Source organism: Rhagoletis pomonella, unplaced genomic scaffold (assembly GCF_013731165.1).
Source record: "Rhagoletis pomonella isolate Grant_MI unplaced genomic scaffold, Rhpom_1.0 Rhpom_scaffold_00001, whole genome shotgun sequence".
In the NCBI taxonomy this organism is placed as follows: domain Eukaryota; kingdom Metazoa; phylum Arthropoda; class Insecta; order Diptera; family Tephritidae; genus Rhagoletis; species Rhagoletis pomonella.
In genome coordinates, this window is record NW_023458555.1 from 93730734 (window position 1) to 93757711 (window position 26978).

Genomic DNA, 26978 nt, shown 5'->3' on the forward strand with positions numbered 1-26978 from the left:
CTTTGTGCAATATTTAAAAAAAAATCAACAAACTTTCGTAAAAATCTTAAGCATTTTAGTTAAATTTTCGAGAAAGATTTTGGGTATGCAATTTTGTAGCCCACACATTTCAAGTATAATATAGTGAAAGTTTCAAGTGTCTAAAAATTTTCGTTTTAGAATTTTTTTGGCGAAGGTGTTGCGGTTTTCTTCCATATAAAACTAAAATGTGTTATTTTTGGCCATTTGAACCTTTATTATATGTACTAGAACCAAGGCGAATTTTCATAAGGTGGTGTTGTTTCATCAGCTTTGAGTAGAGTTTGATTGCAAGTGAGTGAGAGAAAACGTGAGAGTGTTTGTATTTTCTGTCGCCCTTTTTCCTTTGGGGAAGAATAGCTGAAATTTGATAATGGCCCGCTAAGCAAAAAAATACAAGTAATTGTTGTATTTGTTGAACCGATTCCACCTTATATAAATTCGCCTTGACGAGAACTTGACGAGTTGTACTTTTTGGTATCTAATGAATGGAGAATTTTGTATATATGATTGCAATTTGCTATTGTTTAATATTTATTTAACGAAAATCAAAAAATCACAGCCGATGGCGGTAAAAATAGAAATGTCAATTGACAATTTGTAAATAGTGCTGCCATTGTTCCCAACATTGCTGCAAAAAATTGCTGACTTGAATACTTAATAACGAAGGTTATTATCGAGCAAGCATTTCCTGGTACTATTTTTGAATATCTACGCAAAATTTTGGAAGTTAGGGGGGGTATCTGGATACGCCCTTGCTTTTTGGGCCATACGTACAAGACATATATTAGTTTATTAAATTTGATTGCGTTTTACTACAAAATTAATATATATGTACTATACATGTATGTATAACTATATACATATCTTCCACTTACATTGGATATCAAGCATCCAGCCATCTTCCAGTGGTGCTGTTATAACAAGATTATATGCTTTACATGAGAGATATTTCCCGGCATCAGATTTGTCAAAAGTAATTGATAATGTACTTGTTGTCTGATTTCCATCGCTTGATATCTATGCAGGGTTATGTAAAGAAAAATGTAAGAGAGGATTTAGTTTAAGTTTATAATGGATAATAATAAACATAATATTATCCCTGTTTCTTTTTTTACGCGATAACGTATCTACACTAAAATTTATATGGCATTTATGGAAAGCTAAACTCCAAGTTTTGTGTTCGCTTATGAAATAGTGGTCGATGTTTTATCAATCTTTATATTATTCTTAAACAAGGCGCTTATTTTCAGCGATCTACAAATCTAAAGTAAGCTAACTCAAAATTCAGAGAGGGGAATATATCTGCAATACAGGCATAACAGTAGTTTTTTAGTTAATTTATATAATCATGAAGTCCTATATAAGTCCTATGAATCCATTATTGCAAAAAATAGCCATACTTTTTTTTTAGTTAATCGCACTTTAGATCTAGGTGTGCGATATGTTCGTCTGACGCGCAGTATTTCGCCACTACCGCTGCACATATCAGTTCGTACTTGAACGTCGGCCAGTAAACATGAGCTTAGAAGCGGATGATGAGGTTGCGCTTATGGTTACGGTTATATTATACATACTAACTGACACGGAAAACTTCGTCCAGCCCAACACCATTTTTTTTATTTACATATGCTGCTCTGCTTTATGTACATAAAGCTGCTCATTAACTTAGACGCTTTGCAGAGGGGCTAATTCCCTAGATAATTACCAATCCTTGAGAATTGTGGCTACCTGAACCACTGATTGGTCTTCCGATCGGCGGCATAATTGTTTTCAAATGATGAAAGTACAATGTCAAAGAATTCAAACTACCTTTGAAGCAATCGAACCATAACCGCAAAAGAAATGCAAACGCAAAAGCTTCTTATTTTGTCTTGTTGATCAAGATTGTATCTTGTCTTTTTCATATCCGGCAACCGTAAATGGAATCGCTAAAAATTTACAACGCCCTCCAGTCAACGAAACGTACATATTTTTTATTTTTATTAACTTTTTGCATTGATACAATTTTGCACGTCCAAACCGTTTCAATTGTACGATCAAAATTAAGAAATTTAAAAATATTCAAAAATTGTATGTATTACAACGCTTTTTTCAACTTACAATCTTGTTTGTCCAGACACTTTTGCTATAATGAAAGTTCCTATAAAACAGTCTAGAAATCAACCTCGTCGGTAGGTATTATATTAACGAACATACAATTAGACACTAGAGGTAGATGTCTCCTCGCCGGAAGTAGTTGAATATTGAACAACCGGGTTATTATTACTGCGTCTATGAATCCCAGTCTAGACATCAACCTCGTCGGTAGGTATCATATCAGAGAACATATCATTAGACACTAGAGGTAATGGACGACACGCCATTTCTTTAAATGAAATTAACTGGTGCTCGTATATATGTACATCAGTGTTGCCAGAAGTGTACATTTATCTTCAAAATGAAAATATCTTTTAACAACAAAATAAAAGCCCATAAAAATTTCCACATTGAAGATATCTGGCAACACTTGGAGATTTATTTTTTTGGGGTAGCTGGCGACAAATTTTTCGTTTTTGTCATCAATCTTGTGTTGCTATTGTCAAATATGGATAGCAAAAATTATCCGTTGAACTGCGCGCACTATATACTCTCTGCTTTTTGGTAGGTGACAGCAAACATTAGGTTTTTGTCATAAATTTACCTTTCGGGACAGGTAGATATTAATTTTTATGAATATGTTTTCCACTAGATTTTCGGTCATAATTCGCGCTCAAACTCGGCTTTGTGCCGCTCAAACTAGGCGTTATGAATTTCCTAAGATAAAAATTATGGATCGATATTTGTTAAAATAAAAAGGTAAGTAATTTTGGTTTTTAAATTTAAATTACCAAATTAAATTTTCTATAATTAACTTTAAAGAAACATCATCATAATCATCAAATAGCGAGGATAAACATGATGGCAGATGTGGTAAAACAAGAATCGATATATGAAATTTTCCCAAAAACACCCCTCAAATCTCGATTTACCGTTAGAAAACCGGTTTTTTTGTATTTTGCGCACTTATAAGCCTGTAACTTAGTTGGTTATGAACCGAGTTTCAGTTTATTGCCGGTTTTAAAAAGAAGAAACTTGGGCCTGACGTGCCTGGGCGAAGTCTCTTCTGCTAGGAGTTGTCTGTTTGAGTGACCACGTCTGTGGCTCCGTGTAGTGATAAGCGAGAAAGCGCGGCTATATAACCGTTTACTTTCGAGCACAAATCATCAATTCTATTCCCAGACACTATGATCGAAAAATCTTCAGCATAAGAGACAAAGGAGACTCCCTCTGGTGGGTGAGAGAGCTTTGAAATATAAAAGTTAAACAGTATTGTGGAAAGGACACCACCCTGTGAAACCCCTTGTTTTATTTTCCTAGGTTTTTCGATTTGTCTCCAAATGTTACTGGCGAGTGAAGACCACTCAGGTAATTCCCCGACCACCGTTTGAGTCCCTGTTGAAGATGGGAGGCCTCTATGTCTTCTAGTTGCGTTGAATGGCTGACAGTGTCGAACGCCTTAGACAGGTCCAGCGCTACTAGAATGGTTCTCTCACAGGGGCGGTTTCGGTTAAGGCCACGAGTTATCTGGGTATTTATAGCGTTAAATGCTGTGCACTTTACGTAACCCATGCTGATGATTCGTTGGGGTCAAGTGGTTCATAAAATACGGGAGTAGCAAGGCCTCTAGTGTCTTCGCTACCGGGGAAAGGAGGGTTATCGGACGATAAGACTCTCCTTTGTTGGATGGTTTCCCCGATCTAAGCAGTGGGACCACTCTCCCCATCTTCCAGATGTCTGGAATGACGCGGGTGGCCATTGACAGATCGATGACTTCTGTTGGGTACGCTACTTCCGCAGGACCTAAATTTTTCAGTACCAACATGCAAATTCTGTTGGGTTCAATGGCTTTGGGGGATTTCGCCTTCCCATTGGCTACCCTTACCTCACCGCTGGTGAAAACAAGAGGCGCACTAGGTTTTGGCAGTTTGTGCAGCCTTCTGTTCACTCAACGTTTGGCTTTATCCACTGGAGGATGCAATATGAACTGCCGGCTAAAATGGAACGCGCATCGCTCCGGATACGACGAAGCGTAGTCACCAAAGTCTATCTCAACTCTGTCATCACGCTTCGTAGCGTTGGACTATGACCTCACGGTTGACCAAAGCTTACTCACACCAGAGGCGAAGTTGCAGGGTTTCAGATGCTGTTCCCATTTCCTCCGCTTATGCACGTTCACAAGTTGCCGAATCTCCGAGTTGAGATCCCTGATACGGGGTTTTCGGGATCGGCCTGACGAAGGTTGTCGCCCTCATCGGCTAGGACAGCCGCTTCAGCAGGAAAATTCGGACGGGGCCGAGATGCATCCCGCTGGGACGAAGCGGGCTGCAGCAGCAGTGACAACCCTTTGGAATTTACGCTCACCTAAGTGAGTTTCGGTTGATGTTTGTAGCGCAGTGAAGCCGCTTTCAGTAACATCCGCGAAGCCTTTCCAATCAGCTTTAGAACAGTTGACATAGGTCCGGTGATCCGCGGAAGCAAAGTCACTGGTTTATCAATCGAGATGGCTATGCGCAGATGGTCTGATGCTAAGGTCAGCATAGGTCGCTATGATATACTGTTTACCAGACCAGCACTGACTATTGTTAGGTCTAACGAGCTGCAGCAGCTTCCCATAATCCTGGTGGGTGCGTTGTCGTTCATTGTGCAGAATTGTGCATTGCGCTGTACCAATTGTGTTCCCGTACGATCGTTGGACAGGCTTGAATGCCAAAGACCGTGGCGCGCATTGAAGTCGCCAACTACCGTACGGTTTTCACCTCTGAGGAGCGCACCTATTTCAGGGTGATGTCCTGCCGGGAAGCTGGTGGCGGGGGGTATATATACCCTAAATATTTTGATCTCGACATCGCTTGACCAGTTAGAAATACCTTGACATTCTAGGATGGTATCCCTGCCGTCGATGTCTGCTTCGATAAGATAATACCGCACGGTGTGGTGCGTGATGAACGCTAGGAGGCTACCATTATCTCGCTCGCGATCTCGACGGGGCACGTTGTATCCGGCGCAATTCAGCAATGTTGAATTGCCATGCAGCTTCGTTTCTTGGACCGCAGCTACTAATATTCCGTGCTCGATTTGTGTAGCAAGGGGCCACGTATGCGGTAGTCCACTGCCTATGAGTCGTAAGTCCATTGCATGTGTTGCATCTGACGGAGGTGGAGTTGTGGTATAGTCGCGTCTGGTACATGCAGCAGGTATATGTTTCTGGTCCAGGGTTTGAATAAATGCCAGCCCTGAGCAGAAGCATGCGAAGAAGATGTAGCCCTATTAACGTACAACGTTTGAGGGATTTCGCCGACCTAAACGGGGTTACATCGCCGAAACAATAGCCCTTGGTCGGGGAAAACCCGAGTCATTCCGGTACGCAGGGGTACTCTCGCAGTGCACGGTGCAGGGATTAGCGGGTTTGCAAAGCTGTCCCATAGGAAAACCGGTTTTTTTTCGTGCAATCCATGCACCGTGAAAGGAACTCCTTCATCAAGAAATAGCAACAATTAAAAACGCTTCGGAGGATAAAATAAAACAAAAACGATTTTAGAATATTGCTAGTCACTACAACGAGAAACTGATGATTCTGAATTCTTTAGTAGTATAGTCAAAAATAATATTTTTGCAAAAATTTTGTTATCATAAAAAGGTTAATAACTCGGTGAACTTTCATCCGATTTTTGAAAATAAACACTAGTTTTTTCGTTATTAAGTTTAGTTTTACAATCAATTTCGGACTAATGTGGGTTTCTAATAAAATACTGCGTTCGAAAGGCCCAAGCTTCTTCTTTTTAAACACGGCAATAAACTGACTTATAAGTGCGCAAAAGTACGAAAAACCGGTTTTTTACCGGTGTTTGGCAAATTTATTATTTCGATTCTGATTTTACTCCAAAAGACCTACCAGAAAATATACATAACTTCCTAGGCTTTATTCTTTTTTGTTACACCGTGTTATTAATGTGTGTACATCTTTGGTTTCGATAGGGGTAAAACTAGTGTTAGGGGGCTTTGCGTTAGCCCAACAAAAAATTTCGAAGGGTTAGACAGGTACGAAAATGTGGTGTTTGTTCAGTGGGTGTATTTGGTGGAGTGACTTGGAAAGCAGTTAGGGTACGGGTGGCCCAGTTGGTAACGAGTTTAGGACAAGTTGGTAACTAGTATTTGGGGACCAGTTGGTTAACAGGCTGAGCCCAATCAGGGACCATTTGGGCAACCGTTTGAGTCTACCCTGAAACCAGTTGGTTGATTTGATCTCCAGTGGCCTTTTTGAGGCGTTCGAAGGCCTTATAAGGTATTTTTAACGTGTTTTTGGACGCTGGGAGTGCCGTATTTTTGGGTAGCCGTCGCCCCTCGGCAGGCAATGGCAAAGCTCTGAGTGAACTTCTGCCATGAAAAAACGCGTCTCATAAAATACAATCGCCGTGTGTAAACCCCAATGTATTAAGATCGTTGAATTATTTTAATATCTATTGCAAAATTTTATACAGACAACAATAAAAAGTAGAAAATAAATAATATATACAAAACTTTTGAATGTACCAAGCTTTTATAAGTGGACTAAAAAGTAGAAAATAATATTTTTCAGTCCCATAGAATTTGTTTTGATGACTTTTGATTTTGAAATTTTAGCAAAACTAAGCCAATAAAGTGCTTATAAGCAAACTCAAGGTCACAGATGAGCGTTTTCCGTTATAGGAGGGCCAAGAATCCTCGCTATACCACAGGAAGAAAAGTTTTCTCGTACATTGGCTAAATGAGTCGAGTGATCTCTTGAATATCGTTGAAATGAAGCCATTGATATACATACCTACCGTGTTCCTTCTTGAACGGATGTGGTCGAATCTTTCATTGTCGAGTCGCCACTTTTACAATTCGTCTTAATATTTATGAACTGGTACTACTGCAATAACAGCCGCCCGAGAAATTTCCTCAATCGGAGGTAAATGCAAGATCGCATTGGCGCCGAATGAGCTATATGGTTTAAATGGTTTATAACTTTTTATTTATGCGATTATTATAATTTTTTTTTAAATACAGTATATTATTGGGGAATTTTTTGCAACTAGCTTTGAAAAATGATATCCTGTAAGTGATGTCCATTTTCTGCTCGCACATACGTGCTCTTTTTAGCACATTTTCCATAACTTTTCGCAGAATTTCGTGTGTAATGGCCATGATTTCATTTCGAATGTTGGTTTGGAGTTGGAGAATGGTTCTTGGTTTGTTAACGTACACTCTTTCTTTCAAATATCCCCAAAGAAAACTGTTAAAAAGAATTCAAACCATATAGCTCATTCCCAATAGAAAACTGTTAAAAAGAATTCAAACCATATAGCTCATTCGGCGCCACCCAGTATTATAACCAAAAATTTTAGGTCCTTTTGGCCGAAATTACGATTTTTTTCAAGGTAAAATGACGATTTTTCAGCAAAAGCATTCGGCAACGCTGCTGGCAGGTCATTTTCAGGCGTGGATCCCGTTGGCATAGAGTAAAAAAAAAACTGTTATAAAGAATTCAAACCATATAGCTCATTCGGCGCCACCCAGTATATGAGGGCGTCAAACAAAGGTGCGCTAACTCAATTTCATTTAGGCATCTGAAAAGTAAAGACATGGATATCTATATATTTCGGCAGCAGCGCCATTCATTGGATAAATTTTCTGCAATATAAGCGATATAAGAAATTGCGTTTGTATGGGAGGTACCACGCCCCCTTTCCAATACCTTCCACTTTCCGTCGTGAGCACAGTAAAAATAACATATCGTCGTTTAGAATACAAAACCGCGTATCAAAAACCGTATATATGAGGTTATATAAATTATTTTCTAGAGAGTAAAAACACTTATATTTTAAAATGGTTCTCTTTTTTATAAAGCAATCGCATTTCTGGCTAGTATATTTCAGGACGAATGGATAAGGATTGACCAAGAGCTTGTGTGAGCAAATCCAATTTTTGGCAGCAAATATCAGTTACGCGGTTTTGCAGAATGACGATACGCAGTTTTGTAGTTTAAACGACGATATTTACATAGCTGTGTAAAATTTCAGTACGTTGGCTTAAGCGGTTCCAACGATAAGCGATATGAGAACTTCAGTTTTTATGGGAGGTGCCACGCCCCCTTTTCCAATAGCTTCCAGCTTTCAAATACAATTTATTATTTACAATTTATGCATCCGTGCCAAGTTTCAGTTCCCCAGCGTAGTTGGTTTAAGACATACATATATTGGTGCCCTCAAAAAAGGGGTTTCAACATTTTATTGCGACGTATGTATATGTGTAGATATCTATCAATCTCCCACTGTATAAGAACGTTAGGTACATTCCTACCCCAGCGCCTCCTATCGTGTAATTTTTGAGTCCAAATATTCCTTTTCAATTGGCTAACAATTGTCCTAAATATGAGCTAAATCTGCAACTAAATGCAGTTTTTAGGAATATCCCGGCCCCAGCGCCACCCAGCGGTTAAATTTTTAGTCGGAATATTTTCCTTCAAGGTGCACATATGTACCAAATATAAACGAAATCGGTCCAGCCGATTGGTAGTTTAGTGACATACAATATACGGAAGACTATGAAATTGTGAAATCGTAAAGTCTCAGCATTCTTAATTTTCTGGCAACAGCAACAAAAAATTTAAAATTTTTTTAAATCGAATAACCTTCCACACAGGAGGTCCAAAAAGGGACTTTTTACAGAATTGAAATCGGTTCAGCCGTTTGGTCAGGCATCGCCGTCATACGAAACCATTTTTCATTTTTATATATATAAATAAGATAACAACAATAATAATAATAATAGTAAGGGCTAAGTTCAGGACCTTACCGGGGAAACACAGGGCGAATCGTGAACGGCATACCTCGTTTAGGTGTGAATAACCAATAAGCAGTTCCAGACCAAGAGCGGCAGGAGATGAGGTCCTGATTTAAAATATCAGAAATGCTTGATTAATAACTTGTGTCCGGGCGAAGAGATGTCGCCTCCCAACAAGCATTCCAGAATTGAGACCAGTCAGATCCTATTCATGACAAACTTCAAAACGTATACGATTAGCTCAACATTAGGCTGGTGATAGCAGTATCCCACCACTTAAGTTGTGAGGGTGACACCACACAGAAAAGGCTTGTGGGATAACGCTGCAATCGCCGCGTCTCTTTAAACCCCTGGCAGATCTTCAAGTGCGTTCACGTCGAAATTTAGTTGGCCGCATAGGTCTAGTAGAGATTTAGTCCTGCTTTTGGGCTGTCTTGGCTCTGAACACAATATCCCTTACGGATTTATGAAAACACTCGCCATGGCCTTCTCCTTTGAAAGAAGGGAACTTCGGGACATTTGGAAGCTACGTGCGGATATAGCTGCTTGAAGCGGAGACACAATTGAAATTAAATGAATAAATAAAAACGCAAACACATAGTAGATGTTTTGGAGGAAGGATACAGTGTATTCAAAAGAAGCAGTAGAGTTGTGAGCTGTCCACCAAAAACTCCTATACTGGCAAAAACCGATAGCTCAAGCACAGACAAAGCTGCCAAGGTGGCTCTGAAGGCCTAACCTTCCCCAAAGACAACACCCGGCAGCCAGGATGGTCGTCCTCGGACACCAGCTGCGGCAAGTACGTCTTCACAAGGACTGAAGTTGAGCACTTGGCACAGATTCGGCTCGTCTAGAAGAAGATGCAGAATGCTGTCTCCAAGCAAAAAAATGTGTCCATGGATAAAAAAACGGATAAGGCCCAAATTGGGGAGAGCTGAAACATATTAAGTAATCCCCGATAACAGCGCCAGAAAACGGTCAACCCCTTCTGCGTTGCGGAAAATTAGCCGTGGTCCACAAAAGAGTGCTCGACCTCTATCCCCGTCATTAAGCCTGCTGAAGGGAAAACGCAGAGGCACTGTACGTAGTAAGCTTCAACATGAGAAGACGGAGACCGTAATTCGATCGGTACGAAAAACCCGCGAAGGCGGCGTGCTCATCGTAATGTCGCGCGACAATGCGACCAATCAGCATTTAAGGAAAATGTATGCATTGCCTTGGAGATGCCCATGGACTGCTTAACCACGACCCCAGAGGTAGAGAAGGCTATACGCGGGGAATTAGGGTGCAGGATGAATGGCCAACTCCACGCCACTATCGCTGTAAACTCGCGTGAGCAAAGAATGACCATGGTAGAAATCGACGAACTGGTGGGCCGGAATCTTATTGAAAAGGGGAAGTTGCGAGTAGATTGTATTATCTGCCGTGTCGGAGAGTGCGCGGATGTCCAAAGGTGTTCTAAATGTCTGGGATTTGACTACAAAACAGCGTAATGCAAAGGTCCAGACAGATGCAGTTCATGCTGGGAATGTGATAAGCCTCGGCATATAAAGAAAGCCCAAGCTGCTACTTGTTGTCGGCAGGGGATAACGAGAAAACCTCAATCAGCTGGCTGGGTCGGGAGCTTCCAAGGCCTTCACATATGCCTTTGCTGAGGGCAAGACAAAGCTTGACGAATGTGATTAAATTCACACAAGGAAATATGAACAGGAGTAGGGTAGCTGATGACCTGCTGGACCAATTGGTACTTGAACAAGGAGCAGACGCTGTCATAATCAATGAACCCTACAGAACAAAGAAAACCTGGCATGTTGGCCAACCAGGCTCGGCCGCGATATGGATTGCTAACCCCAACCATCGCGCAGAGAGAAGCAGCGTCGGACGATGCTACGTCAGTGTGAAAATGGCACAAATCACTATTGTGAGCTACTATCTGTCGCCAAATGTCACAGTCCTTGTCTTCAGGAAATAACTCGAAGACCTTGAAGATGAGTTGTGATAGACCCCTCTAGGGTCGATGTTCATAAGCTGGTTGAAGAAACCATGCGCTTCAAACACCGGGCAAGCAAAACCTCAATACCGCAAAGGAGAACACGGTCAGGTAAAAAGCAGGCATACTGGTGGAATGAACGAATTGCAGAGATGCGAAGAGCCAGCCATAGAATGGGCAGATAGAAAGCACTTGGGGTAGAGATACAGAAGAGTAAACAGAACTGCTGGAAAGCGGTATGTGACGAAGTGTATCGCGATCCATGGGGACAGGGATACAAAATAGTCATAAAAAATGCCACACACATCACATGGATGCACAATTTCCCACACACCCACTAACAGCAAATACAGTGTTCGTCGAGAAATAAGCCGAGGTACCAATGTTTTCGGTATATGAGCTGATTTCAGCGCTGCGGAGCATGAAAACCGGCAAAGCTCCAGTCCCCGATGGTATACAAGCGAAGGCAATCAGGGTAGCAGCGAGGACAAGCCCTGATCTCCTGCCTTAGGGCACGAGTCTTAACAAGCCAATGGAAGAAGGCGAGCCTGATTCTTATACCCAAGGGCAAACGGGACCCAACATCTCCTTCATCGTTCCGGTTACCCTGAATGTCAGAAACAGCAGGCAAGATGATTGAGAGTCTGCTCAAAATACACTTGACGTGAGCCAAAGAAAACGATGGAGGCCTTACACCCTGACAACACAGCTTCAGGAAGGAACACTTAGTTAACTATTGGAGCAATTAGTGAAGTAGTCGAGGCGGGATATAAAGCCGAAGAAGCCTGTCACCAGTGCCGCCAATGGTGCTGTTGGTTAAAATGGACAACAATAACGCCTTCACCTCGGCAAGATGGGACCACATGGAAGGTCAGAGAAAGAGACGTATAACCGGCGGAGCGGCACAGGGGTCTGTACTCGGTAGAGATCTCTGCAGCGCCAAGCATGACAGTCTGTTGCTCACGGAAATGCCCGCGAGCGCCTTCCTTCTCACCTTCGCGGGCGTCATAACAGCAGCTGGCACAGCTCAAGCTGAACAAGGTTATGCGCAGCGTCAGTGGATGGATAACGATATCGGTCTGCAATTGGCTGCAGCCAAAACAGAGATAGGGTTGCTCACCAAGAAACGGATTTCAAAAATTATAAACATGATGGGTGGGCCTCAGCTCATTACAAATTATAGGTCTACAAAAGACCAAGGGGTGAAGCTTGACAACAAACTCACATTTTGGGAACACATTCACGGATTATGTGAAAAAGCTGCACAGAGCACGGTCGATCTAAGCCGTTTGAGGGCGAATTTGGGCGGCCTGAAGCCATGCTGTACGAAACTTTTGATGACGGCAAGGGCACGCGAGCAACTAATCGAGCAGTGGCAATAAAACTGGAACGGGAGCACAAAAGGTCAGTGGACGCACATTCTGATAGCCGACGTTCAGACTTGGTTGAGAGGACCGCACGGGGAAGTCGAATTCTGCCTGACGCAATTCCTCAACGGTTATGGTTACTTCCGAGAATAACTTCATAGGGTGGGAAGGGTGGACTCACAGTTCTGTCGCTACTGCAAAAACGGCGAAGATAACGTGCACCATACATTCTTCACTTGCGAACACTTCTTGACTTCACGCATAATGGTGGAAGAAAGATACGGAGACATAACTTCGAATATCATATTAGGGGTAACGATCTCACGAGCAGAGAAATTGGAGACAGTTCTGATATACGTGAAATTGGACACCCGAATGAAACGCCCCTATAAGATAGCAGCCCCGAGGATCTAGCAGCGCTCTTTTTCGTCTGAAAATATGCAGGATTGCGGTTCCAGATGCGGGATTCTTGCTCGGGCGGTGGGAGTTTGGGTTTTAGTGTGTAGCCCAACACGCTCCGGTGGGAATCCCACCCTCGAGGAAGGTAGTATAGATTCTAGCAGTCATTTATGTATATATTTAGCAGTCAATATGTATATATAAAAAATAATAATAATAATAGTAATAATAATAATCCATGTAGAGTTTCCAGTGTGCCATCAGACGCATCCCCTGGTGTGAATTGGGGAGTCCTTCGTAAGTATATCGGGCAGGTGGGAAATAAAATACTACTCGCGGACAAAGACTGAAAATAGCAGCTGAAAGTTTAAATCAAGCCTCGGATATAAATCAACTACAAAGAGCGTCGGGACCACGACAAAACTCCTGCGCTGCTGGCCGCCCAGTTGGGCCAGTAGTGATAAATGAGCAAAACGCTACCCTCATAACTTCCAGAGATGCTGCAACTGATCCAGATCAGATGACCGAAATGGCAGGACAACAGCGCAAACGCATAAAATGGACTAATGCAATGAACAGAGATGTTGCGCGTTGCAACTGTGAGGAATTCGGCTCAAATTGGATTCAGGAAACAAATGTACGACATTTTTGGCTAAATAAATCCTCAGCTGAGCAATAAGATAACGGAACCAAACTTAATGGACCGTTGTCGAACCATAAAAAAGCGAGGGCTAATCGCTGAAATCGAACTCATAACAGCCAAAGAGAAGGCAGGGATATTAGAAGAATACACGCCCACTAATAGGGATATGCCCATTTCTGCCCGATTGCACCAAGGTGACGTCACGCAAAAATTGCGCTGCTTGTATGGGATACAAATTGCATCAACTAAGAATTTCGAGTAAAGGATTGTATGTACATATGCAGATGTGTGTGTATATACATACATAAATACACATATGTATATCTTTATCTATATATATAAAAATGGTGTGAAAAATATATAATAATTCATCAATTGAGAACGGTTGGGCCGATTTGGCTAAATTTTTCTTATTTGTTCGTAATTGCGAGGAGAAGGTTTTACGAAACAAAATTTTGGGAAGACCTTCCGGGAAAGCCGGGAAATTACCAAAATCGAAAATAGATTTTTTTGTATGGAATTCTTTGTGTAATTCCTTCGGAATGGCTTTCGAATGGAAAAGTAGAAAATTCTAGGTGGAAAACACGGAAAAATCCGGAAGAACGCGAAAAATTTGAATTTTGTTTTCGAGAAATTTTGCATTTTGTCTCACGATTTGATGATTTTGGACAATGTAAAGGTGGAAAAATCATTGTGAAAAGTGGGAAATTTCGAATAGTTGTGAAATTCATTGTAATTCGAATGGTTGCTGCCGTTTTGGAAAGGTGTTAAGAAGGAGGAGTGCACAAAGTTTTAATTTTTCCGATAGGTGACGCAGGGGTCGAGCTACGCTAAAAAATGCATTTGGTACGTAGGTAATCTTTTGCCTAGATTACCATATAGGATCAATTTTTTCCGTTAAGTGGGCCAGGGACCAATCTATTCGAAAAAGTCTTGTTTATAGTCAGATTTGCTTGAAATCTGGCACGTAGGTAGCTCACGTATGCAGCCTATTGTCCGGGTTAACATATAGGGTATTTTTTCTGGTAGGTGGACCAGATACCGATCTATTGGAAGAAATCTTATTTATGGTACGACCATCAAGCAGGTCATGTAGGTAGCTTATTGCCAGTATTAACATATAGGATACTTTTCTTCTAATAGGTAGAGCAGGGACCGATCTATTCCAAAAAAAACAAATTTATAGTCCGATTTCCGTGGTTATTCGCTATTTAACAATATTTAATAAACAGGTCAACAAAAATAAGCATAAAAAAACAAACGAGGTTAAAGTGTCAAAAAATCGGGTTTGTTTCAATATTTGAGAAGCTCTGGCAAAGTAACAAAGGGTGGTAGAACCTCCTACTTAGGCCTAGATTATAGCAAGAAATCTCGACTACTATCTTTGCAAATTCCTACACCTTTGCTCGATGGTCACTTATAGTCATTTGTTGGACAGGAAAAACTCATTTTGGGAAGTTTGAGTACGTACCGCAATTAAGCTAAAGATGTTAGAACCTTTCACTTAGGCTTAGATTAAGACTTGGACTTCTGACTTTAATCCCTGAAAATACCACTCCTGCACCTTGAGCGTAAGGTCACTTTTAGTCATTTGTTGAACAGCTAACAGGGATTTTTAAAATTTTTTTTAATTAGATAATTTTCCATTGTCTGTTTTATTGTCTGTGTTGCCCTGTGTTACCGACACTAATTATATAAAGAGAAGCTCCTTTTCTTTATAAAACGCGAACGGCTGTACCGATATTTTTTTAATTTTAGTCACCTACTGCAGACTTTCGATATATTAAGGGAGAGTGGCATCACCCACACATATCGAATTTTTCATAGCGTATATCTCTGGAAATATTTGTAGTAGTGTCCTGGAAATTGGTACAGAGATTTTGGGGCTACCTGTAAAGGGGGCGTGGCGCTTTCCAAACATATTAAAACTTTTGTCTATCTGTAAATATATGTATAAACCCCGAATAGAGTATTTTTTTTCATAATACATTTTTTTGTAAATTTTTTATAGAAATATAGTTCCTTTTGCATCAAATGGCACCAAATTTTAGGTACTCAGTTTTGCAGTTCACTCAATTTCAGTGTCATAAAGTGCAAGTTTTAAATGGCTATAAGCTACCGATGATATTTGACAATTTTTTCGCTGATGATGTTGCGCATTTTCTCCGTATAACGATAGTGATAGTTTGTTTTATGGCCAAAAATGCCGAAAAGTGTCAGTATGTAAAAGACTTTTTCTAGTGGGTGGACTCCTCCTACACGACCGAAACGATTTTAATGAAATTTTTTATGTGTCTGTATAGTTTGGGTTCACAACTTAGAACGCCAGGTGGCACTGTAGTCGAGTTATTACTCAAAATCGAATTTGTGATCCGATTTGATTCATATTCGAGATATATATGTATATATATATATCTGTAGATCGATACGTACACAGCGTTTGATGTTCAGCCAGAGAAAGGGAGTTTATTTTAAAACTTTTCGACTTAAATACTACTACAATAGTTGAAAAGATTTGTCAGATTAAACAATTTCAAAGGAGTCATTGAATAAATGTCAAAAAGAAATGAAATGAGGTATAGAGTTGAATCTTAGAGTTGCACTCCGATCAAGTATCTCAGCGCCGGCAAAATAATGAAAGGTTGCCACAATACTCCCCTCCTAGACAGCTGGCTGGGCGGCGATCAACGCGGGCTTCAACCGGTCGACTGATATTTTCACCTCGTTGTTGTTAGCCTGGACTACGAAATATTTCGGGGTTCGTCGAATGACCTTATATGGGCCTTTGTACGGAGGTGAAAGTGAGGGCCGGATTAAGTCGTCACGAATAAATACCTGTTCGCAACTTTTTAAACCCGAGTGTACGAAAACCTTCTGCTTTATGTGCCAAGCCGTGTCAACAGGTCGCAAGTCCTTCATGCATTGGCGAAGTTGCTTAACCATATCGTAGATGCACTATCGGTAAAAAATTCAGCGGGCAGCCGAAGACTTTCGCCATACACCAAATAAGATGGGGAGGCACCCAAGTCGTCTTTGTGTGTAGATCGTAATCCCAACAAAATCAGTGGTAAATACGATGTTCATTGGTTAGCGTCTTGAAATAGTATAGCTGCTTTCAGCGTGCGGTGCCATCTTTCGACCATCCCATTTGTTTGAGGGTGATAGGGCGTTGTACGGAAGTGGCGAACAGCTAGTAACTTCAACAGCTGCTGAAATAATGCGCTTTCGAACTGCCGCCCTAGATCGGATGTGGTGGTCAATGGCACGCCAAACCGTGAAATCCAACCACTCAGTAATGCCTTAGAAACAGTCGGCGCCGTGATATCAGGTATTGGCAACGCTTCTGGCCAGCGCGTAAAACGATCGACGATAGTAAGGCAATACCGGCTGCCTTCAGATGGTGGGAACGATCCGACCAGATCAATGTGTAAGTGCGCAAATCGTGCGCTTGGACACTGCCGCCGCTGCAATAGACTTCGGTTATGCCGAATTGTTTTGTTCCGATGACACTGCATACAGCTACGAGCGTAATCTCTACCATCCCGATGTGTCCCAGGCCAAACAAACCGCTCTGTTATTAGTCGCGTTGTTCCCCTTGTACCTGGGTGTGCTAGATTATGAATTGAGCGCATAAACGTTTACCTGAATTTTTTGGTTACAAATAGCCGGATACGACCAGTCGAAGTGTCGCAATACAAACCCTTCGAGCTGAAAGGAAGAACAAAACTTTTAATCTTAAGCGAGTGATGAATATTACCATCCAATAAGTCGTTCAGCTCCCCGTCGTCGCTGGTCGTCGGCTAAATCGTCGTCATTTATAGGCTCGGTCGCAAGCGACTGGATTCGCGAACACAAATCAGCAGCCACATTATCTTCGCCGTTTACATGGCGAATGTCGGTAGTGATTTGTGATATAAAATTAAGCTGGCGTACTTGACGGCTGGAAGCTTTATCCGGATTTTGCTGGAATGCATAAATTAGGCGCTTATGGTCTGTACATATGTGACAACTTTGTCCTTTGACCATGTATCTGAAGTGTCGCAAAGCCAGATATACTGCAGTCAACTCTTTATCGTAGGTGCTGTATCGACTTTCTGTACTGGAAAACCTGCGAGAAGAAAAACCTAATGGTTGTAGCGCTCCGTCTACTACCTGATTCAATACGGCACCAGCGGGAAAGCTAGAAGCATCGACCCACATTGACAGTTCCGCATCATGTACTGGATGGGCGAGTAACGCGCAATTTGCTAACTGATGTTTGCAGGAGTTGAAGCACTGTACGTTGTCCTCAGTCCACGACAGTTCTGAAGTATCATTTCGACGATTGCCAGGAATAATGTCAAAAAGCGGCGCTTGGGTTTCCATGGCGTATGGTAAGAAGCGGCGGTAGAAATTAAGCATCGCTAAGAAACGCTTTAAGTCCTTAACAATAGTAGGCTGCTTGAACATCAGCAATGCCTCAACACGTTCTGGAAGGGGCCGTATACCATCCTCAGCTATATAGTGACCAAGAAAGCGAAGCTCTGAAAGGCCAAACTCGGATTTCGCGATGTTTATTGTCAAGTTATTATCTCTCAGCCATTGAAAAACTTGTCGAAGATGACCTCGGTGCTCATCTGCAGAAGTAGACGCAATGCAGACATCATCGAGATAAACGAATACAAAATTAAACCCGCGTAGAACCTCGTTTATGAGCCTTTGGAATGTTTGGGCTGCATTCCTTAACCCGAAGGTCATATGAGTGAACTCAAAAAGTCCAAAGGGAGTTGGTTGTTATCGCAGTCTTGCAGATGTCTTCTTCATGAATCGGCACTTGATGAAAAGCCATCTTCAAGTCAATTTTGGAAAAAATACATTTACTGGCCAAAATATTTGAGAAATCGTGGGGAAAGGGCAGTGGATATCGGTCCGGAATCGTAACTGCATTCAAAGCCCTGTAATCCCCACATGGTCGCCATGAGCCATCGGCTTTACGTACCATGTGCAATGGGCTGGCCCAATTGCTACTGGACGGCCTACAAATCCCCAGATTGAGAAGCGACTCGAACTCAGCCTTTGCGGCTACTAGATTCCCCGGCGAAAGGCGGCGCGGTCGTGCGAAAGCAGGCTGGTCAGTGGTGGTTATTCGGTGCTGAATTGACGATTTCGTAGCTGCGTTTAGCGGGCGGGAATGTGTGATATCTCTAAACTCAGTAAGAATGTTTGAAAAATTAAAATTTTTATTGAATGTCTTGATACTCAATGCGCACGTTTTATCGATCTCACAAATCGATCACAACTCTGTTTTGCGATCAAGAAAACATTTTTGTTTTAAGTCGACCAAAATTCCAAAATGAGCTAGGAAATCAGCTCCAATAATCGCTCTCTGCTATAAAGAAATTCCATACGAACTCCCGACGCAAATTGAGGTTAAGTTTGAAAATGGCCTCGCCAAATACTAAAATGGGCGAACCATTTGCGGCAAACAGTTTCATACCACTTGGAGAAGCTTGGACTGCGTTAGCGCACTTGGGGACAACCGAAACGTCCGCCCCTGTGTCTATTAAAAAGTGCATCTTTGTTGTCGTGTCATAAATGCGCAACCGGTATGATTTTGCGGCTTCAGATAGTTTGCCCAGATCTGAAACCGGAGCATCCAAGCAGGCCTATAGAGACTTTTTTGTTGATAAAAAATTGCAAGGTTCCCGGCATTTCGCTGCTTTCTCGCCGAATTTTGCATGGTACCAACAAGCGTCGTTGTGTGGATTAGCTGGAAGCAAACGACGACTACGCGATTCGGATCGCGACCTTGAACGTACTCGTTGGCTTTTATTATCGAGAAATTTTTGCACGTGCTTGGTCAGTTCAGAAATTTCAAGTTTTAGGTTAGCAACCTCACTGACCGCTGCAACCTCGTGTGATTGATTGTGGTTCACTCCGATTGTTTCTGTGATGGAGACGGCAATTTTAAGCTTTTCCACGATAGCAACGTTCGTAGCTATTAGCGCCGCTTGCACGTAAGGTGGTAGTCTACTAACCCATAAATCATGCAGAATACTGTCGCTCAACGTTGCGCCGGCAGCGCGTTTCATATCGTTAAAAAGTTCGCTGGGGCGCCGGTCGCCCAGAACCATGTCTTTTAATACTTTCTGTAGGCGGCGTTACTGACTATCGGAAAAATGCTCTACGAGTTTTTGATGGATGTATTTGTATTTAGTCTCCAACGGTGCAGCTTCTATCGCTGGCCGTAATTCCATCAGCTTCGTTGGCTGAACACAGTCAAGAACAATATTGAACTTCCTTGCATCGTTGGTTATGGACGATGCTTCGAACCAAAATTCCAAAGAGTAGAAGTATATTGTCTTCTGACATCACTGGTAATGGCAAACGTGGTGCAGGACCCGGGATGTCTAGAAGATTCGCATCGGATGCTCGCCCCGCGGAAACCATAGTGCTATCGCTCAACGGCATAGCGCTGAGGAAGATGCTTTTTCTTAATATTTAAAGTTACCTTGTCGGGGTCACCAATTGTAGATCGATAAGTACACAGCGTTTGATGTTCAGCCAGAAAAAGAGAGTTTATTCTAAAACTTTTCGACTTAAATACTACTACTATAGTTGAAAATAAATGTCAGATAAAACAAGTTCAAAGGAGTTGTAACGTAGCATTCACTACGCTACAATATTTGCAGCCACAACCTACCACAAATCTATCCTACGTTGTAAATATGTATGAACATACGATATGCTTACCCACATACACCAGGTATGTACATACGATGTACATACATATGGGTAGAATATTCACAGCGCACATACACACACATACCAGCATGCGCTAAAAATAGAATACGCAAAAGCAAAGCACAAGCAGGCACACGCTAAAAATAGAATATGCAAAGGCAAAGCACAAGCAGGCATGCGCCCAAACACACGTGGAAAGTTCGTTGGGCACTTGTGCAAAAACTTTTAAAACTTTTTCAGCTCGTCTTACTTCGCAACCGACTTGTGCGACGACGGGTATAATGTTCTCTACAAGTGCTCATCCGCTATCAGTCTCCGTAGGTAAGAGAGCGCGTACGTCGCCTTTTGGCAGATGAGCGCAATCCTATCGCTTACGCAGAACGCCACATGGCCGAGGGGACTGTAGGAGGGGTCGTCACAGAGTGTAGACGCCTCCGATAAGTCGCCGGAATCCAGGAGCGCTGCTCCCTCCGTCCCCACAAGCTAGGGCCGATGCCGCCGCCTTCGTTATTAGGGCCGCCACCGCCGTTGCCGCCCTGGGCCGAAGCCATCATCACGCCCCTCCCGTCAGCCGATTGCAGTAATCACCGCGATACAGGAGCGCTGCTCCCTCCGTCACCACAAGTTAGGGCCGCTACCGCCACCTTCGGTATTGGGACCGCCCCATCGTTACCGCCCCTAGAGCCAAAGCTAGTTTCCCGTCATCGTTATTGGGGCCGTTGCTGCCACTCGCCGCAGGCCAGGACCGCTATCACCGTCTACGTAGAGTACCACCGTCGCTCTCATTGCCGCTACGTACACCGGCATCACCGTCGTCACCGAGTATCACCGGCGTTCACATTGCCGTTGCGCTCACCGTCGTCACCGGGTGCTGCCACTCTCACCGTTACCGATCCATAGCCGTTGTTATTCTCAACGCTACCGGACCGTTACGGACCCATAACCACTGTTACTCTCCCTCTCTCTCACTTCTTGGACGAAAGGTTGCCGGCGCACTGGCCACATCTCGCCTCTCGTGTGTGAGTGTGTTCTCCGTATTACACTAACTATTGTGTTTTATTTGGTGGGGGTTAGTGGGACATCCATTGTACCATGGGTCGGCTGAGCGTACCTCAGCCTTCAACAAAACCCACCTCATAAATGGCGCCCGAGCAGGGACCCAGCTCTGCAGGCGCATGTGCAAAAACTTCAACAAGCACCAACACTGCGGAAGCGGGTTCACCGAACACACTACAACCAACAACTGACACACGGATGACCGAAAACAACACCACGACGCTGAATGTCGACTCGCTGGGCAGGATATATCTTCTGAAGAAAGAGAGGTTAATTGAAGAGTGCAGACAATACCAGTTACCAGTGGAAGGAAGTACTGTCGCTGAGCTACGCAGCGCTCTGAGCAACTTCGTCAGAGCAAAGGGAACCATAAAGTCGACCGAAAATCTCCTCGGCGAGCTGGAAATGGAGATCGCAGCCGAGGAGGCTTGCATAGCAAAATTGCTACCCGAATCACACCCAGCCATCAAACTAGGGGAATCCTTTCTACACCATGGAGGAGCGAAACCGAAAGTCCACAAACGGGACAGTATGAGCAACGCCGAAGTGATGAGCGCCGTCCGTCGTTGGGACGTACACTACTCCGACGGCGACACCCTGCACGACTTTCTTGACAGGATTGAGGAGCTGGCGGAATGCTACCAGATCGCGCCAGAGCAACTCCTCCCAACTCTCCCCGAAGTTCTACGTCTCAAAGCACTCCATTGGTTTCGCATCCGGAGGCAGCAGATGACCACTTGGGCCAGATTCCGTACCGAGGCAGAAAGATTTTTCCTGCCTAAGCGACATGTAAGCCGGCTGGAAGACACCATTCGCCAGCGCAAACAGCTGCATAGGGAAAAGGCCAAGGACTACATGTTCGCCCTCCAGACACTCATCCGGCAACACCCAACGACGTGCAACGAGGACCATCTGGAGCGCATCTACGACGGCCTGCGCTCGAGTACTCTTCGTAAAAAGGAACGAATTCCAGACCATCGAAGAGCTGATGGAGCTCACCGATGAGTACGAATTACTGAAGAACGACAAATCCAGACAGAACCGACAGGCGGCGCACAGCTTGTCGACTGTGGGAAACCAGTACGACGGGAGGAACACCTGCTGGCGATGCAAGAAGCGCGGACATACACGCTTTCACTGTACCAGCGCGCGGCGGCTATTCTGTTCACGATGCGGACAGGATGGGATCTTCTCTAGGGAATGCCGGTGTCGCAAGTCAACATCAGCAGCTCCGACGGCTACATTTTCACACACCGCCGCAGTTACATCAAAGCAACCTGAGAGGCGAAACAGCGACGGCCGCTTCTATGCCGACGTCACCATCGAAGGCCTGAAGTTACGGGCGCTGGTGGACACAGGAGCCACGCTGACGTACGTCGACGAGAGCACGCGCGCGCAATTGGAACGGCGCAACATCCGGCCCGTGCCCAATCAGCAGGACGTACAACTCGCAGGTCAAACTTGCGTCGCAAGCACGCACGCCTGCCCCGTCAGGATTGAATGCAATGGTCAGTTCACTTACACATCGGTAGCAGTGATTCCCAACCTGGCGGAGCAGATAGTATTAGGAATGGACTTCCTAGCAAAACGAGGCATTGTCATCACATTGGATGGCCAGCCACTGGCTCCCGCTACACCACCAAAGGTCGGGGTGACATCCGCTCTGTGCGGCCTAGCGGAGAGAGTGCACCCCAACTAGAAGCAGAACGAGGAGCTAGCAGATTTCCTGGAGCACCGCAAGACCATATCTTTAAAACGCACTGGACCGAGCACAGCCGCAGAGCACATAATCATGCTCCGGCACCACCAGCCGCTGAAACAACGTTATTGCCTGCGCAACCCCGCTATGCAGCTGGAAATAAATAACGAAGTAAATGAATTACCCGCTGATAGAAGGATTTGGCCACCAAAGAGCGCCTACAGCGCAAGCAGAATGGCAACACGAAAACGCAACAAGCGACAACCAGCGCCACCAGACGAACCGCGGGCAATATCCTCTTGGTGACCACCCCTTGATGCAACACCGTGGCCTCGCAACAAACTATGTATACTAAGCATTAAAATACTCCGCGGTCCGCCACTAGTACAACCCGATGCGAACGCCCAGCACCAATTATTCGCCATGACGGGCAACCCCGCTGTCGCTAACACCACAACCGCCGACACCCACAACTTCAGCGGGGAGCTGCAACCAACGGCCGACGCAACCCAAGATACCGCGAACGAAAGCACAGATACGCGACTCACAGCCAGCCACGAAGGCCCACAAGTTGCGGCGACAATAGCCAACAGCGAGGGTGTATTCCAAAGCCTCACCGTTAAGCATCCACAAGGACACTCGCACCGCTGGCGCTTCCTCTGCCCGCGCGACCAGACAAGGCCCGGACCATGCTTTAGTTCAATTGCAGAGTCAAAGGAAGCTGTTCAAGTTTGAGAAGTAGAGGCCACCCCACGGTGTAACGGAGCGAACGAAGTTCTCACCTACCTCGTCATGGCCTTAGGACGGCAGCCACCACATGATACTCAACCATAGTACAATTACGTATACCACCATCTTTCTCTTGTTATTATACTACTATATTATTATCAAAAAAAAAATTCTTTTGTTGTTATACTGTTATATTATTGTCAAAAAAAAAAAAAAAAAAAAAAAAACGCTAAGCTTAAGGAAAATTTGCAATATACTATACAAGAGGATCCCTTAGAGGTAAGAATTTGCTGTACAAAGGAAATATAAATAACAAATAATATCTTAATAAAGCGAACCGCGAACACACACCGTCCGAGCCACCATTCCGTACGATGGTAAAATTTACCTAGGCTTTGCATAAGGTATTGCAGGCCTCCAGGCCAAAACTCCAGAATACTGCGACCTTTCGTCCGCCGAGGTAGGAGGGGGTCTGTAGCGTAGCATTCACTACGCTACAATATTTGCAGCCACAACCTACCACAAATCTATCCTACGTTGTAAATATGTATGAACATACGGTATGCTTACCCACATACACCAGGTATGTACATACGATGTACATACATATGGGTATAATATTCACAGCGCACATACACACACATACCAGCATACGCTAAAAAATAGAATACGCAAAAGCAAAGCACAGGCAGGCATGCGCTAGAAATAGAATATGCAAAAGCAAAGCACAAGCAGGCATGCGCCCGAACACACGTGGGAAGTTCGTTGGGCACTTGCGCAAAAACTTTTAAAACTTTTTCAGCTCGTCTTACTTCGCAACCGACTTGTGCGACGACGGGTATAATACGTAGTGAATGTAGCCCTATGGACGGACAACTTCTGAGATACTTCGCCGACCTAAACGGGGTTAGATCACTATAATCACTTGCACATCTTCGCTCCGGCTACTGCAGGAGGTTGAACTCCTACCTGAGTAGGTTGGATGCGGATGTGCCGAATGATTGTCCGGCATGCGGAGAGACCCCACATGACTCGAAACCTCTCTTCGCATGCCCGGAAAACACGACAACCCTAACGGCCTTGGCCCTGTGGACAAACCCCACAGAAGCTGGACGCTTCCTAGGGTTGCCGTAAGTGGAACTTGACGACAACGACTGAGATACCAACCATCCTGGGCGGGGTTGTTGTAGCCGCTACAACAACAACAACGACGGGTATAATGTTCTCTACAAGTGCTCATCCGCTATCAGTCTCCGTAGCTAAGGGAGCGCGTACGTCGCCTTTTGGCAGATGAGCGCAATCCTATCGCTTACGCAGAATGCCACATGGCCGAGGGGACTGTAGGTCGTCACAGAGTGTAGATGCATCGTCACACTTTGTAGACGTTGTCGTTGCTATTTGCAACGATGTACTCCCCTCGTACAGGTCCCAAGGCCGTCGTGCCGCCAACCGTTCCGCACCTACATAGTTAGTGTGCAACTGCGAGGGGCGACACAAGTGTGTGCTTAGGGCCCACTAATCAGTCTCCGCAGTCTCCTCATTGCAGGCCGCTACAAGCCACCGTCATTGGAGGCCGCCGCCACTATCACCGTAAGTCACCACCAGCTGGGCCATTACTACCGCCCCTGGAGCCAAAGCTAGTTACCCGTCATCGTTATTGGGGCCGTTGCTGCCACTCGCCGCAGGCCAGGACCGCTATCACCGTCTACGTAGAGTACCACCGTCGCTCTCATTGCCGCTACGCTCACCGGCATCACCGTCGTCACCGAGTATCACCGCCGTTCACATTTCCGTTGCTCTCACCGTCGTCACCGAGTGCTGCCACTCTCACCGTTACCGATCCATAGCCGTTGTTATTCTCAACGCTACCGACCCGTAGCCGTTGTTATTCTCACCGTTACCGACCCATAGCCGCTGTTACTCTCCCGCTCTCTCACTTCTTGGACGAAAGGTTGCCGGCGCACTGGCCACATCTCGCCTCGTGTGTGTGAGTGTGTTCTCCGTATTACACTAACTATTATGTTTTATTTGGTGGGGGTTAGTGGGACCTCCATTGTACCCTGGGTCGGCTGAGCGTACCTCAGCCTTCGACAAAACCCACCTCATAGAGACATTGAATAAATGTCAAAAAGAAATGTAATGAGGTATAGAGTTGATTCTTAGAGTTGCACGCCGTACCAAGTATCTCAGCGCCGGCAAAATAATGAAAGGTTGCCACATATATATATATATTTATTGGTAACGATAGGGGCAATACTATAACAAAAAAAGTTGCGCAAGGTGGCGCTGGAGCCGAGTTATTGCTAAAAATCGTCAATTCGGAGGCAACAGAGACCAAAGTCAAATTACCCCCGTTAAATCAATCATCACAACCATTGCGGCCCTTGCTTTACGTTGACTAAACATAAGGTGGACCAATGATACTCACCAATTTGGAAATTGCTACCAACTATACTATACAGATTCAAAAATGATTCACCATCGAGCCGCAAGAACTTCTTCCCGGTATAACGCTTTCCTCAGATTATTTAAGACGGCAATGGAGGAAATGCTTTCTGTCCCACAAAACCAAACGTGAACGTGAATTGCTGGCGAAAACGTTGGAAAAAATGTTTCAATAAAAAAATTAATTTTGAGCGGGACGCGGGTCTGCTAGTTTATGTTTATATTCTCATGCACAGAATAATAGTTGCGTGCAATTTTAACCTGCTTTATCTCTTAGGTAGGTACATATGTACATATGTGTATTAGACTGCACCATTCCCCATAAAAAAAAAAATCGCTACTATTTTTCCATTGGAATTATAAAGTCTATTATATTTTAAGACGTCCATCAAAATATTTCGGAAAAATATTAAGATTTAAGCGAGCTGCCCAAAATTATTATATATTTTGTTGAAACTTTTTGGTCCAACATTTTCACCACGTTTCACGTTTACGATTGTCATTGGCACATTCGTCTGTTAAGATTATGGTTTGGTGGTCATTTGCCGCTTTAAATAACCTAAGGAAAAAGTTATATGCGTGAAGAAGTTCTTGAAATTCTCCAGTTGTGCGGCATTTCATAGCACGGTTATTCGCAAAGCGAAATAAATTTTTTCCTCTTCACTCCCTGGCGGCAACAATGACCCGGTTCTATAGTGAATGTCCTAGAAGCTTTACAGTATAGTTGGTGGCAATTTCAAAATGGGTGCGGATCATTGTTCTACAGAAATGCGATATACATCTACTTATTTCCGACGAAATACCTTAAAAGTTTGAATAATAATATTGGAAAATCACATCCATTGGGCCAATCGCAACGCAGGAGCGTTCGATATACTCAATGGTGCAACAGCTCGATTTAATCTGACCTTCACGGCCCCTTTCTCACTTGGCTCTTTTTAGTAATAACTTGACTTCAACACTACTTGGCAGCACGTTTTTGCAATAGTATTGCATACATATTTAAAATATTAGCCAAATCGG

The 26978-nt window shown here is 43.9% G+C and overlaps 1 protein-coding gene across 1 annotated transcript in view; it reads right to left on the minus strand.

The window, feature by feature from the left end:
* Positions 1 to 873: 873 nt before the first annotated feature.
* The window catches only part of LOC118734330 (titin-like), a gene marked incomplete in the record, with an annotated part of 912470 nt that continues 886365 nt past the window's right edge, over positions 874 to 26978 (minus strand). The window contains 1 exon segment of the mRNA XM_036464054.1: positions 874 to 1038. Within this exon segment, the coding sequence (XP_036319947.1) occupies positions 874 to 1038 (165 nt within the window).